Here is a 14958-nt window from a genome sequence, read left to right on the forward strand (position 1 = left end):
TAATTTGTTTACTTGTTTTGCAAGCTTTAACCTGTCATTTTGTCTGTCATGTACCCGTTTTCTGTTGTTTTAAATGTTGCTGCATTTATCTTGTCGTTTATCTTTGTAATGTACTCAACTAGTTAATTTCTTGTACTCTATTAAACTTAACTTCTGTCCTTTTGCATTCGTTTCAATTTTTTTTAAATCGAAGTTATTACAGGCACCTTTAATAAAAGGTATTTTGCGTCCCTCACATGTGTATTTTATTTGCGGTACTCTTCCAACTGGAACCCTCATCGTTTGCATTCCGAACCTTTTCCGCCAAAAGAAAAACACAACGTAGGGCTCCCCCGCTTCGATGACGATTACGACCACGTTTGTTACCGTTTTGCGCAGGTTCGAATATTTGGCGGAAAAGTAATGTATTTAGATCATTACAAATTTAAAAATCACATAATGAATTATGTGTTTGTTAATTTTGAAAAACATCTCATTTATGTAGGTACAGCGTGATCTTTTTAGTTATCATTAAAAATTTTGATCAAAATAGCATCAAATCATACAGAGTATCTACTAAATTGATGCTAATCTTCAACAACAAAACAAGGAGATGAGTGTAACCTCCTGTCAGCTTTATATAGACTGTAACCAACCAAAATATTTCAAATATTTTAATGTTTTGACTTTGTAGTATTTTAAATTGTATTCCAGTTTACTTAATAGTATCCAATTACTGATACAAGTATTTTAACTATTTATAATTAAATAATTTATTAGCCAAATACAAAATATATACAAACATTTTGAATGGCCATAAAATCACTTACACATTCCTGGAACAATGATATTTATTTTGATCTTTTGATTAACAAGATAAAGTCCTTATGCGTCTTAGATAATTACAAAAATATGCCAGAGAATTCTTAGTTTTCAAAATACTTGAGTAATTCTTAATATGGACAAGAAGATTTTAATCTTATCATCTATTATAAAAAGGCAAAGAATTCTGAAATGGTTACCACTTTGTTTAGCAAATTGAACGAAATGGCTCTTCTTCCTATCAGCTTCCTTATATTGTGTTTGTTTATCGGCAACATTTCCTGCCATGGAAGGTTGATGGACCCACCGAATCGCAGTTCTTTGTGGCGAGTCAACCCTGATGCGCCCCCAAACTACACCGATGACCAGAACAACTGTGGTGGAAAGCCTGTAAGTACTTATGACTTAATAATACATATATCTACAACACTTTATCTTTGTTTATTTTCAAGGTACAATGGGAGGTCTTCGAGGGTAAATGCGGTGTTTGTGGTGACAGATATAACGACACTCATCCTCAAGACAATGAAAATACTGGAACATATGGAAGAGGTATTATTGCCAAGGAATACACATCAGGCAGCGTAATCGATATCGAAGTCCTTTTGACCACTAACCACATGGGATATTTCAACTTCAGGTATGTTTTGGTCAATTTGGAAAATTACATTTTTTGAAACTTTGAATTTTAGTTTGTGTGTTTTGGAAGATGCAAATGCTCCAGAATCGGGTGAAGACTGTTTCCAGCCGCTCACTTTGGGTGATGGGTCGTCAACATACGTCCTACCTAATAAACAAGAAGAAGGCCCTACCACCGTCGATCTCACTGTCAAATTACCTGATGGTTTGACTTGTGAAAGATGTGTCTTTCGTTGGAACTACAATGCAGGTACACTAATCAATAATTCTCTTTCTTACTACTGCCAAATAGTTTTAAAACATTTAAGCCACAATTTCGTTTCTTCACTGTTTTCTGGATTTTATTTTTGTCTCTTAGGTAATAATTGGGGAGATTGTGACGATGGTACTTCTGCAATGGGATGTGGTCCTCAAGAAACATTCCGGTCATGTTCAGATATAGTCATTTCTTAGAATGTGATCAAAATGTATGAAACAAGTAAATAATGCGATATTATGTTAACGAAGTGTTAAAATTATCTTCATTTAACCGTTTAAGTACTCACATTAAGTTTGTAAAAGGTCAAGCGTAAAAGGTTAAAAGCTAATAAAAAATCTAAACCCAATTTTATGTTTTTGTTCGATAAGAATTCTTTATCTGTTTATTTATTTTGAAATGTTAGAATAAAAATGTAAATTACAAGCCTCAGCTCATAGGAATTGTATCGCGCGTTCAAATGAAATCCTGTATTGAGAAGGCGTTGGAAACCGTTAATTGTTGTGTTTTTTAAAGCGTAAATTAAGTGAAGCATGTTGACAGCTAACCTAAAATTTAGAGCCAAAAAAATAATTCTTTTTTTCTTTCTTTGCAATGTTTTACATTAAAAATAGAATAACTTAACGATTCCTATTCTCGAAGCAAATATCTGGGGGCACCCTGAGGGCACCCTGTGCTGAAAACGAACATGTTCAATTATGTCCCGATTAAATATAAACAAATGTCATTCGGTCAAACAGCGGGAAATTCAAACTTTACAGTGTTCTAGAGGTATTTTCATATTTAGTGGCGGAAACAAAAGACTGAGAAATGTCACAAAATTGTATTGTCAGTGTCAAATTTCTCATAAACGCCGTAAAAAGGAATATCTCGGTAAATTTAAATTTTCGCTAAATAGATTGAAAAAATAAATTCTCAGGAAACCAATTTTTGTCAGTGGTTCAAAAGGAAAAGTTATTCTCATATAATCAAACGTATTACAAATTATGTCTCTAGTTCGACGATGAATAACTTTCTTATTGCCAATTTGCTGCATTTCTGTCGAAATCACGAACGTCTTTGAGAAATTTGACACTGACAATATAAATTTGTGACATTTCTCAGTCTTTTGTTTCCGCCATCAAATATGAAAATATCTCTAAACGGTTTAGTTTTTCCGACGCCTACTCAGCCCAGGATTTCATTTGAACGCGCGATATTTCCAAGTGTGTTATCCACAATGGCGCTCTAAAGATATTGATGCAACTCTTCTAGTTCTACATCTAGCCTTTGGTAATTACTGTCTTTTTGATTAAGCAGTGAGTGACTTGAGTCACGAGTAAAAGGCATCAAAGTACTGCATCATCGTTATTCGTTACAAAAATATTTTTCCAACGTCAAGTCTGAAAATGACATTTCCATCACTCAATTTAGAGATGAAAGTAGGCGTTTGCATCACATGTGAGGAAAGTAAATCACTTCCCTCACTAGTGGGGAAAGTAAAAAAAAAATTGATCCCCATTTAGGTATGTACATACTTTCTTTAAAATAACGTTCAAATATACATATATATACATTTGTAAGAATTCTTTATTAACAATTAGCACTTACAAAGATACTTAACTTTTTTATCAGTATTATAGAAATTAAATGTACAATTTTTTACACGAATTAAAACTCCAAATGTTCCTGATTTTTTTTTCTAAATAACGTGTCGGTACAGAGCTTGACGTTGACGCCAAACTAGCGCTTCTTACTACTTGTCTCCATCTCAGTAACGCATTGTATTCCTTTCCGTAGCGTGCTCGAGATTTTATAGGTAATAATTCCAAAGATACCTACAGGTCGACCAGAACAGCTTGGCGAGTGACGCAGTGGACTGAAATCCCTCCCATTAGCGGAGCGCACTTGTCTGTTGGGTCTGGAAGTGTTTAGATCGTGTACTAACGGGCGAAAATCAGCGCTTCAAGCTTCAAGGGAACAGCATGTCCGGGCTGTTTTGAGCAGATTTGCTTCATTGAGTGTACCGTACCTACAACCATAGCCATATCCTTGTCTTACAGAGACTCGCTCGTTTCCTCTTGTGCGCATCTCATACGCCAAGCTATTCTGGTCAAGCTGTACTTCGCTGCTTCTGGATTTGGTAAATTTACAACACTACCTTCTACTTCCATCACTATTTGTTTAGTAAATTCTGAGAAATTTTCAAGTTTTGGTAAAAACACGACTTGACATTCATTAATTAAATTTTATTGTTTACTGTGAGCATGGAAACGTGATTTTCAACTTTTACTTCTATGTTGATTTGTATAAAATAATAAATTGATAATACCTATGCAAGATAAACCGAAAGCTCTTGACGTTGGAAAAAATAGTATGTTATATACGTGAGGAAAGGTCCATTGCTAAACTTGAATGATTAGATCAACTCGCTATCGCTCGTGATCCAATTGTCATTCTCGTTTAGCAATGCATCCCTTTCCTCACTTATATAACAATATACTATTCTTCCTTAGAAGTAATGATGATGATCTTTTTGGTTTTGTCTTAATTAAAAGAAATAAACTAGCCAAAAATGAATAGAGAATTCCACAATTTTTCATGGAAAGCAAAATAATTGCCCCAATCCTCCCACGTATTCTTAAACACTGGATAAATTTAAAATGTTACAGGTGCTTGAAACATTACATTTAATGTGTATATTAATATATTTCTAACACATTTTATTACAAATTTTAAACTGTATTTATAAAAAAATTCAAAAATGGAAAAATTCCCTATTCATTTTTGCCTAGCTTATTTCAAACAGTTCTTGTAATTCTGAGGGTATATAGCTTTTTACTGTTTTAAGAATCACATACACAAATTTATAAGTAAATTTATTATTTGCTTATTTTCATTTTAAAAAATAAGTTGTTTAAGAATTGCGGGAACTCTTCATATATTTTCATTGTAAATAACTACTATACCAAATAGGATTAGAAGTACGTATTAACTTGAACGTAATCTTCAATAACAAAACGAGTTACGGAGATTAATTTAAGATCTTCTCAGCTTTATAAACTGTTATTAACCAAAAACATTATTTTATTCTTACCTAATAGGTACTATATTAATATTCCACACAAATTTGCTTAATACCATAGATTATTGTACCTAATGTTTTAATTTAAGATTACAAATGATTTAAATAAAAATAAATAATATAAATATAACATTTGGATAGAAAAACGGTGAAAAAAATTGAACCGCCTTGAAATCGCTTACACATTCCTGGAACAATGTTTTTTATTTTGATCCTTTGATCAACAAGATAAAGTTCTGCTTGTCTTTTAGATAATTCCAAAAATATGCCACAGAATTTGTGTTTCTTTAAATACTTAAGTAACTCTTAATTTGGACAATAATATTTTAATCTTATCACGCATTATAAAAGACAACGATTTCGGGAATGGTTACCACTTTGCTTAGCAAACTGAACGAAATGGCTCTTCTTCCTATCAGCTTCCTTGTACTGTGCTTGTTCATCGACAACATTTCCGGCCATGGAAGGTTGATGGACCCACCGAATCGCAGTTCTTTGTGGCGAGTCAATCCCGACGCCCCTCCAAACTACATCGATGACCAGAACAACTGTGGTGGAAAGAAAGTACTTCTAACAATCCACAAAACTTTAAATATGTTTATATTTGTTTATTTTCGAGGTACAATGGGAGGTCTTCGATGGAAAATGCGGTGTTTGTGGTGACAGATATGACGACCCTCATCCTCAAGACAATGAAAATACTGGAACATATGGAAGAGGTATTATTGCCAAGGAATACAGATCAGGCAGCGTAATCGATATCGAAGTCCTTTTGACCACTAACCACATGGGACATTTTCGTTTCAGGTATGTTTCGGACGATTTAAAAAATTATTTCTGTTTTAAATTTGAATTTTAGTTTATGTGTTTTGGAAGATACAAATGCTCCGGAATCTGGTGAAGACTGTTTCAAACCTCTCACTTTGGGTGACGGGTCGTCAACATATACTCTGCCTAATAAACAAGAACAAGGCAGTACCACTGTAAATCTTACTGTCAAGTTACCTGATGGTTTGACTTGTGAAAGATGTGTCTTGCGTTGGCACTACACCGTAGGTATGTATAATGAGACATTACGTTTCTTACTACTGTAATAATTTCAAAATTATTTTGTTAAGATTTAAGCCAATATTTCTTTTTTGTTTATTTTGTGTATTTTATTTTTGTCTATTAGGTAACAGTTGGGGACTGTGTGACGATGGTACATCCGCAGTGGGATGTGGTCCTCAAGAAACATTCCGATCATGTTCAGATATAACAATTTTGTAAAATGGGCTAAAAATGAATAAACACATAGATAAAAATAATAAATGATAGAAAGCTAATATTGTGTTTTTTTTTTAAATGTTTGTATTAAAATTATTAGTACAACAAAATTTAATTAGATTTATATGCTGGTGGTGTAATATTTGTATGTATTCTATAATTTAAAAAAATATTTCAAAAACCGTAATAGTACAGTGTGGAATAATAGTTATTTATGGTATAAGTGGGTTATTTAAGATATTACCCACGAGAGGTATTTGTAACCTACGAGGGCTTGCCCGAGTAGGTTATTACCTCGAGTGGGTAGTACTTAATAACCCACGTATGCCATACAACGTTTTATCCAATATTCCAAAATTTTTAGATAATGACATTATTGATGAAATTCTGCTCCCGATGGGTTATGAACGTTAATAACCCACGGTGCTAATGGCAACGTGGGTTATGTATGTTATAACCCACGGTGCAAATGGCAACGTGGGTTAAAACAACAGACTAGTTATAGCCCAGTTTACTCAATTAAAACTAACTAGTAAAACACGATATTACTATTGAATGTTGGATAAAATGATTTACATCTAGTTACCTTTGCATTACCCTTGTAAAAATACGAAATGCCGCTCTACAAAAAAAAAGAAAGCCTAACCTTAAAATATTCCAAAATTCCAAATGTGATTTATTGCGAAGGGATGATATGAATGCAAAATAGAGATTGAAATTAAAAAGGAGCTAACAAAAGCAAGTCACAGCTAGTGTTGAAAGTGGCCACCAACGTTTGTTAATTGAATTTAGTAAATTGTAACAATTGTCAATTCGATTGACGAACGCAGTGAGGCAGACAAACCAGCCAAAGAACATAAAACCATTTTTGCTCCTAATAAGTAATAACATATACTATTTTTTCTTCAAACCTTCGTAACAAATTATTTAAGACATGTTAGGACCAGGTAGGAATTTTAAATGATTTAGCTAGTTTACTTTACAGCCGCTCATCAGCGGAGATAACAACTTCACGGACGCCCTCAGCGGAGATAATAACTTCACGGACGCTCCTCAGCGGAGATAATAACTTCACGGACGCTGGTCAGCTCGTTAGATGCCATGACAATGAAGTGACACTTTAGCATTATCAATGCAGCAGTGCAATGTCATATTTTACGGACGTTTGAAGAAAAAATTATTTTTTAGGTTTTTATGAGCTTTAAAATGGAGGGTAAAAAGTGGTGCTAATTACCATATTGATACTGACACCCTATATGCTAACATAGACATCCATAGTTAAATATTATTGTGTTAATGTAATTAGAGCAATAAATAAATAAATTAGATCACAGGTGTTGAACTGAAAACTATGCCGATCAATTCTCTTTATTTGGAGAGGTTAGATACCATCTTGGTCTGCTTGATACGCTTTGTTATTTAATTTTTATTTAGAGCAAATATAACTATATACAGATTTAACAGATACGATAAATGACATTAAATAAAGTCTAAATTCTAAAATTCATTACATTTGTATTTATTAACAATAGGATGCCAATAGTTGTCTGATTTGAACAAAAAAAAATGCTGCAACAGTAGTTCATGTAATGCACAATGTAGTACATTGAGTCACATATGTGCAAACAAGATGCTTCATGTATGAGTTCCATACAATATTTTTTCAACGACTGTCGGCAATTTAAAAAATCATCAACATCAAAACACAAATCTAAAATTGAACTTTTTTCTAAAGCCAAGATCGGCAGACATTAAATTGTTTTGTCATTTCTTTGAAGTCGGACTTCAATTTTGAATCAAATTGAATTGAAAAAGTCTTTATTCAAAGATAAAGTAAAATATGACAGGAGCAAAGTCTAGCGGAATACTTAGTTATTTTTATTAAGTGCGCAAAATGATTGTTTTTCGTTGGGGCATGCGAATGAGTTTTTAGTCGCATTCGAATGCGCCAACAAAACAATCATCTTTCGCACGAAACACAAACACTATTTTTTCTACAACCGCATTTTTAAATTTTTGAATTTTTTAATTTTTGTAAAATTTTCCTTGGATGCTAAAATATTTGTCAAAAATGACATACTTTGCGACTTGATGACGATGCATAAATGTCACGTTTTTTTGACGGTTGTAGAAAAAATAGATAATTAAATACGTAAATGATAATATAATAGACAGAACTAGAAATATTTTAATCGTGAAATATCTTCAATTAGTTGATGATTGTGTAATGTTTTACGAGCATCCACTTGAATCAAATCAAATCAAAATAAATTATTTTATTTGTTACATTTATCTTATGATTTTAATACAACTTTAATATTAACAGTATCGCTGCTGAGACTTAGACCTTTTAAGCGGCACACTTCAATCAAAATGTTTGATCTAGGATTAGCAATGGAGGGCAGTGGAGGTTCCTGAACTTAGAACTTTTAAAACTAGAACAGGTTGATTGCCAATTATTTTGAGATAATGATTTTAATGTACTCGTACATGCAAGTAGCTTCAAAGAATTCATTTTTCCTTTGAAGAGCGATTTTCAAATGTTCCATTCCGTTTTTTTATTGTACCAGTGAAACCTATAAAATAACATTTTGACTAAAAATATTTCTTAGGAATAGAAATTTTTTTAGCACATAAACCGAATCATTTTATAGTCCTGAATTTCCAAAAATTGTAAAAATTGTTTGTATTGTTCAATAAAATATTCGCAGAATCTTATGTTTTATTGCATTATCAATGTTTGTAATTTATTACAACAAAAACACGTGTTGACAAAAATTAATTATCTTATTTTTTGAGGTTTTTGAATTTTATTGACTGTGTCCTACATAGTTCCTTTTTCATTATTATTTTATTTGTTTTTCCGGTAACTAAATAACGAAATAAAATATTGATACGGATCTATGTGAAAATTGCTTTACGCAGACGTTTGCATGGTCTGTAGTTTTTGTTTTTTATACAAGTGACACTGGTCATCCATTTTATCTCTTCTACACGGAGAAAAATTGATAATTAATTCACGAAGAAGCCTTTTCATGTAGAAATTATTATTTTTAATAATAATAGTGGTCGTCCTTTCTTTCCCACGTATATTTCTAACGCATGATCAAAAAGTCTTTGGATCGCGATAGCCATGAAATGTAAAAACCATTTATAGTAGCTATTTATGCACCAAGGGCGTAATCATTCGGTGACGCCGTGGTGCATACAAGATTTTATTTTTCACTATACGGGTTCTTAAAAAAAAAAAAAATGGCATCTGTGCAATTATGAATTGATGAGGGCGTTATGAATTCATTACGTCCGCTTATTCTTATTACGCCCTGTTATTATTCCCCGGTTGTTATGGACATGTTTACGTATTTCGTATCCTAGGAGTTATCATGCAATTATACTAAAGTGAAAAATAAAATTATTTACGTCTACTGCCCGTAGTTTTTATGTGTACTTCAAAGTAGCGCTAAATTCTTAAGGCGGCCTTACACCAAGGCAACAATTGGCAATATGTTGCCCGCAACATTTTTTAGTAATGACCGGCAACATTAATAAAAAATGTTGCAGGCAACATGTTGCCAATTGTTGCCTTGGTGTAAGGCCGCCTTTACGGAACTCATTTAAACATAAACGAGGCGAATAAACCCAATTACCAGTTTCACCACGATTTCCATCTGTAGTATGATTTAGTATTAAAAATTTTATGTTCTCTTTGAAACATTTTGAATTATAACCTGCTAACTTGAAAGTTGTCATGTAAATGTCAAAAATAATTGAAATAAATAATTTCATAGAAAGCTGGTTAATTCTACGGCAACCCTGATCCAAAGACTTTTTGGTCATACGATATTTGTTTTAAATATTTATCTATGAAAATACACCATTTCTTTTTATCTATTCTGTGCAGCGTGAAGCCGAGCCAATAGCTAGTTCATTATAAATGTGTGCATATTCCTTTCAAATAAATCATTGAATATGTTTGTTTAATAAATGAATAACAATACAGTGATTCATAACGTTATAAACTTTGCAACTCTATACAACTGCTTTTATTATTATTGTTTGCTTTTATCGGTTAAAAAATGGGATTAATATCCGTGCCAATAAAATTTGCAGTGATTATCGAGTACACTAGTGTTCTAGTTAATATATCCACATAGATTTGGCAGGGATTTTGTAAACATCACTTGGAAACTTTTGAAGTGACACAAGAACTTATCAGTTTCACAGTTTGAAGTTGTTGAAAGTTGGCATAAAACATGTTTCTGACCTAAAAATTCTATTGAAAAGGATTACTTATATGGAGAGAAAGATATACAAGGTGATTCACGAATAGTGTCTGATTTAGTGCCTTTATTCCTGCAACACAAATTATTTTCACATAGAATACTTCGCTGTTTTTTAATTTGAATAAAATTTTGTGATCATACTAATCCGATTTCAGAAAAATGAAACAATAGTGTCAATCAAATGTGAAACACCCTGTACATAAAAGACAAACCCCACAACATTTTATCAACTCCCTATCAAATAAAATGTTCCTAACTTTTGATAAAAGTATGCAATGAATTTTAATATTACCTATATTGTCAATAGAGATTGTATTAAGTGTCAGGTGTTTTTAAATTTCACCTAAGAGTAGGTGTTGAAGAGTCGATTGTGAACACACTATACGTTTTACACGAGTGGTGCGTTCACAATCGACTGAAATTAAAAAAAAAACACCCGATATATGTGTTTAGAATAATCTATAATCATATAACAATTACAGTGTTTTTCTTTTGATTTTCCTCTTTTGTCAATTGTATTTCACTCTTTCTCAAAACTATTTCATATTTACGTCACTTGGACCTTTAATAGAGATAGGAAATACTTTATATTACGATACATAAATATGGAATAAAACTGCATCAAATGAAATTTCTATACATTTTGCCTAAATGATTTGAGGAGTTTATTATTTTTTCTACTAGAGTTTGGAAAACTAACATATTTGAATACTAATTTGAGTTAGGAAAAGTGGAATATTTCCTAACAAGTGCGGAAATAATATTTCAATACTAAAAGTTCAATTTTGATCGTTTCCTATTATAGGTAACTTGAAATCTGTCAAAGATAACCTCAAAATTTACAACCAATTAATGTTTTTTTAAGACTTTCCTTAGACTAACACGAAAAACGTTCTTCAATATTCGTGCGCTGTTACTTTTTGGGTATTCGGCCTGTTTTGCATATTCTTCAATATCAAACGATTCACTATAGCAGACATTTTAATAGAATTTCCATAAATTTACGGTAACGAACACCTTAAACGCCTGTTTTCTTAATAAACAAATTTCTTTCTCTATAGTAACGAAAACAGAACAATTTTGATTCCACTTTTTAATTTAGAAAAATTATAGAAAATTGAAAATATCCAAATTTAATTTGTTTTTCCAAACTCCAGTAGAAAAAATCATGTGTGCAATACGTAGGAAATCCATTTTTTCCATACACGGCATGTTTTTGATCTCGACTATCGTCTCGATCAAAAATCCCAGGCCTAATACGGAAAAAAATTACATTTCCTAACTTATTGCACAAATAGCTATTATAGAATAATAGAAAATTCTAGGTATTCTATAGAATCTTTAAGAAAATCTATGGAATTCTTAAGAAATGTATAAAAATGTGATTGTACGTTACTTAATATCCTAGGTATTTTTAGGCATTCTACAGAATACGCAGATACAGTATAATAGAAATTTTTATTTTCACATACATATTGCGGTATTGCCTGACACATTATATAAAAATGCGGAAGCTCTCCGTAGAATGCTTTAATTTTCTAATTTGCCGAGAACATATACATAATGTAAAATGACTCCTGTGAAGTCCAACCAGCTTTAAGGGCTAAGGACATTCTAACGGGTGATTATTAAAATTTTCACTTAGGGTTGGCTATGGATCATTCTTTGCTTTCCGTTGCACCTTAGACACTGACAAGTTTGACATTTCAAAAAATGTTTTTTCTCTTAATTTGTTTATGTTTCAATTGTACTGACTGATATTTGTAGTTCGTTCTTGCGTCTGTCTAAACTTCTAAAGTAACAGAAAAAATAAAAACTCGTTCAAAGCCAACTCCAAGTGAAAATTTTAATAGTCACCCGTTATAAGAGAAACGAAAAGAGATTACTTAAATTTTTTTGTAGATGTCGTTAGAGCTAAAAGTTAAAAAAACAATTTATTTCTTTTATTTAACAGTTTAATTTTTTTCCTATAAATTAAAATCAATAGTCCGTGAGGTTTCAATAGATATTTCATAAAGAAGAAGTTATCTTGGTGTAAATTCTACAATCCCATGTAAATTTGTATTATATTTTTTTGAGAATTCTTAAACCAATCGCTATTAACATTGTGATTTGTCATCATCATTCACTATCTAATTCAAATAGAATTAAAATGTCTAATGCAAGGTTCATTTAAAATTGTATCTAAATAGACTACCAAAGTAAATTTGGTCTTAAAAATTGCCAATTTGGCCGTTATTATAAAAATATGTGCATGTAATTTTTCTTTTGTTTTGGGAGTTTCCATAAACACACATCTACAGGATGTGCAGCAATTTTTTGTAAACCAAATCTGATCACCTTTTAATCTAAACCGAACCAAAACAAATACAACAAATACTTCATAAAATCCGTCTCTCACAATTGTTTACTTTTCTTGGTATGTATTTACAAAAAGACTAATAATGAGATAAGTTTTAAGAAAATTACTATGTCCCAATTGTTTATCTTATCTGTGTAGTGAAATAGGGGTTTCCACATATATAAGGTAAGATCGTTAAGCCACCAGTTATTCGTTCAGTTCTACAGTGCACCTAATCATGATTAAATCAATCACTTTTGCATTAATTCTTGTTGTACTCATTCAGCAAATATGCAGTCATGGCATGATGTTGGTGCCACCAAACAGGAGTTCCTTGTGGAGATTAAACAAGACTGCCCCAGTTAACTACAACGATAATCAAAATTTTTGCGGTGGCTCAAGTGTAAGTATTTTAAGTCGTTAAGTTCTAACTTAAGAAATCTAATTAATAAAAATTTTAGATCCAGTGGGGTCAATTCGGGGGTAAATGTGGTCCCTGTGGAGACAGATACAGCGATCCTCATCCACAGGACAACGAAAACACTGGGAAATATGGACAGGGAATTGTTGTGGCTGAGTATACAGCTGGAAGTGAGATCGACGTCCAAGTCCTTTTGACAGCTAACCATTTAGGATTTTTTAAATACAGGTAGTTTTTGACCGTTGCCGATTTTTTTCTATTTCTTTTCTTTTAGTTTGTGCGTCTTGAAAGATCCAAATGCACCAGAACTCGACGAAAATTGTTTCCTACCACTGACATTTTCCGATGGTTCGGCTAAATACAACGTTCAACAGAGGGACAAACAGGTCTACAATAAAATAAAATTACCCAAAACAATCAGTTGTGACAGATGTGTGTTGCGGTGGCACTATACTGCAGGTATTTTTATTTTTTGTTTTTTGAGTGTTGTTGTTATGTCTTATTGTTTCAGGTAACAATTGGGGAGTCTGTGAAAATGGGACGTCTGCGTTAGGATGTGGCCCTCAAGAAACTTTTAGATCTTGTTCTGATATTAGAATAGTCAATGTTTACTAGTCTTGATAACGAAAATTTAACACCGTCGGATATGTCCAAGATGGTCTTGCGGTAATATTTAACAATTGATGTATTTTTTTAGTGTGCTACTTTTATTAATATTTTGATATTAAAATATTTTTCTATATTTAAATTTTTATTGGACTTTTAATATTGCGCAGTGCTTATCAAGAAGTTCGCATTTCGCTGCTTGTCGAAAGATTAAAAACACATTTTACATAAAAAATCGGATATGGAGTTGTATTAAATTTGTTTTCTTGGTCTTACAAAGTAGGTCTCCAGAACATTTGGTACCATTTTGCCGATAATAATTGTCTGATACCGCGCCAAATTAATAGTTAACGATATGAAAAAATAATGCATGTGTATGAGATATTCAATGTACTTATCTGATATTGATCTTGCAACGATTCCTCGATCTTCCGAAACCATATCTTGGACAAAATCTATGCTTTTGTCAAAATTCAAGTTTCTATCCGACATGGCGTTTTAAAAAAATAATTATTCCAAAACGACCAAACGTTTTAACGTCACACTTTGCACATGCACTTATCAGTGTTTACACTAAATTGCTTTGATAACGTCATTTGCTTTTGTTTATTTAAAATGACTAAGGCCAATCATTTATCAATACCCTCTCGAAAAGGGGTGATCGCTTATAAAGGAAAGTTTTTGTGATATTTGACTTTGATGTTTAAACTATTTTTGAATACACAGTGTCCCAGAACTCGCGCCCCAGAGAAAACAGACAAATGCCGACGACAATCTCGATTCAAAAAATGCAAACGAAGAACAGTTAATGGCTTGCATAAGAGAGTTGTGAGACATCTAAGATCCACCAATTCCAGAAAGGGAACTCTGAGGTGTTAATGTGAATAAAATCGGTTGCTAAATTTATAAATTGTCACAATTAAATAATGTCAGAATGACATGTCTGCTAAAGTGTCAACATCAACATGTTAGGTTAAGGCAGATATTATTCAAGATGTCACACTCGCCATCAGTTTGTTAAATAAAACAAATGGCGGTTCTGAAAAAAACCTTGTTTATTATAACGCGTGAACTTATGTTAAAAAAACAGGAGAAATGGTATAATAACATAATAATAATAATAATAATTCCCGTATAATGAATATTTTCATTATACGGGAATATTTTCGGATCACGAAACTACAGGATGTTGTGAGTACTTACAGGCTTGATTTATTTAAAGCGTTCCAAAGTAAGTACCCCCAGTTTCCTGTTACTATTCAAAATTTAGCTGACCAGAGG

The 14958-nt window shown here is 32.2% G+C and overlaps 3 protein-coding genes across 3 annotated transcripts; all 3 read left to right on the forward strand.

Moving 5' to 3' along the window:
* Positions 1 to 1005: 1005 nt before the first annotated feature.
* Positions 1006 to 2045, forward strand: LOC138123977 (uncharacterized). The gene is made up of 4 exons (XM_069038861.1): positions 1006 to 1191; positions 1254 to 1441; positions 1494 to 1690; positions 1799 to 2045. Exons 1-4 carry the CDS (start codon positions 1027 to 1029, stop codon positions 1891 to 1893), a joined length of 645 nt encoding a protein of 214 aa, XP_068894962.1. The 5' UTR covers positions 1006 to 1026; the 3' UTR covers positions 1894 to 2045.
* A 3067-nt stretch (positions 2046 to 5112) lies between these two features.
* LOC138123975 (uncharacterized) lies at positions 5113 to 6085 on the forward strand. Its single transcript, XM_069038860.1, has 4 exons — positions 5113 to 5324; positions 5380 to 5567; positions 5620 to 5816; positions 5935 to 6085. The coding sequence occupies exons 1-4, from the start codon at positions 5127 to 5129 to the stop codon at positions 6027 to 6029; spliced, it is 678 nt and encodes a 225-aa protein (XP_068894961.1). The 5' UTR covers positions 5113 to 5126; the 3' UTR covers positions 6030 to 6085.
* Positions 6086 to 12840: 6755 nt separating this feature from the next.
* Positions 12841 to 13823, forward strand: LOC138124599 (uncharacterized). The gene is made up of 4 exons (XM_069039694.1): positions 12841 to 13053; positions 13112 to 13299; positions 13346 to 13530; positions 13583 to 13823. Exons 1-4 carry the CDS (start codon positions 12889 to 12891, stop codon positions 13684 to 13686), a joined length of 642 nt encoding a protein of 213 aa, XP_068895795.1. The 5' UTR covers positions 12841 to 12888; the 3' UTR covers positions 13687 to 13823.
* The last annotated feature ends 1135 nt before the right edge of the window (positions 13824 to 14958 follow it).

The sequence above is a fragment of the Tenebrio molitor genome, chromosome 2 (genome assembly GCF_963966145.1).
Source record: "Tenebrio molitor chromosome 2, icTenMoli1.1, whole genome shotgun sequence".
Lineage (NCBI taxonomy): Eukaryota > Metazoa > Arthropoda > Insecta > Coleoptera > Tenebrionidae > Tenebrio > Tenebrio molitor.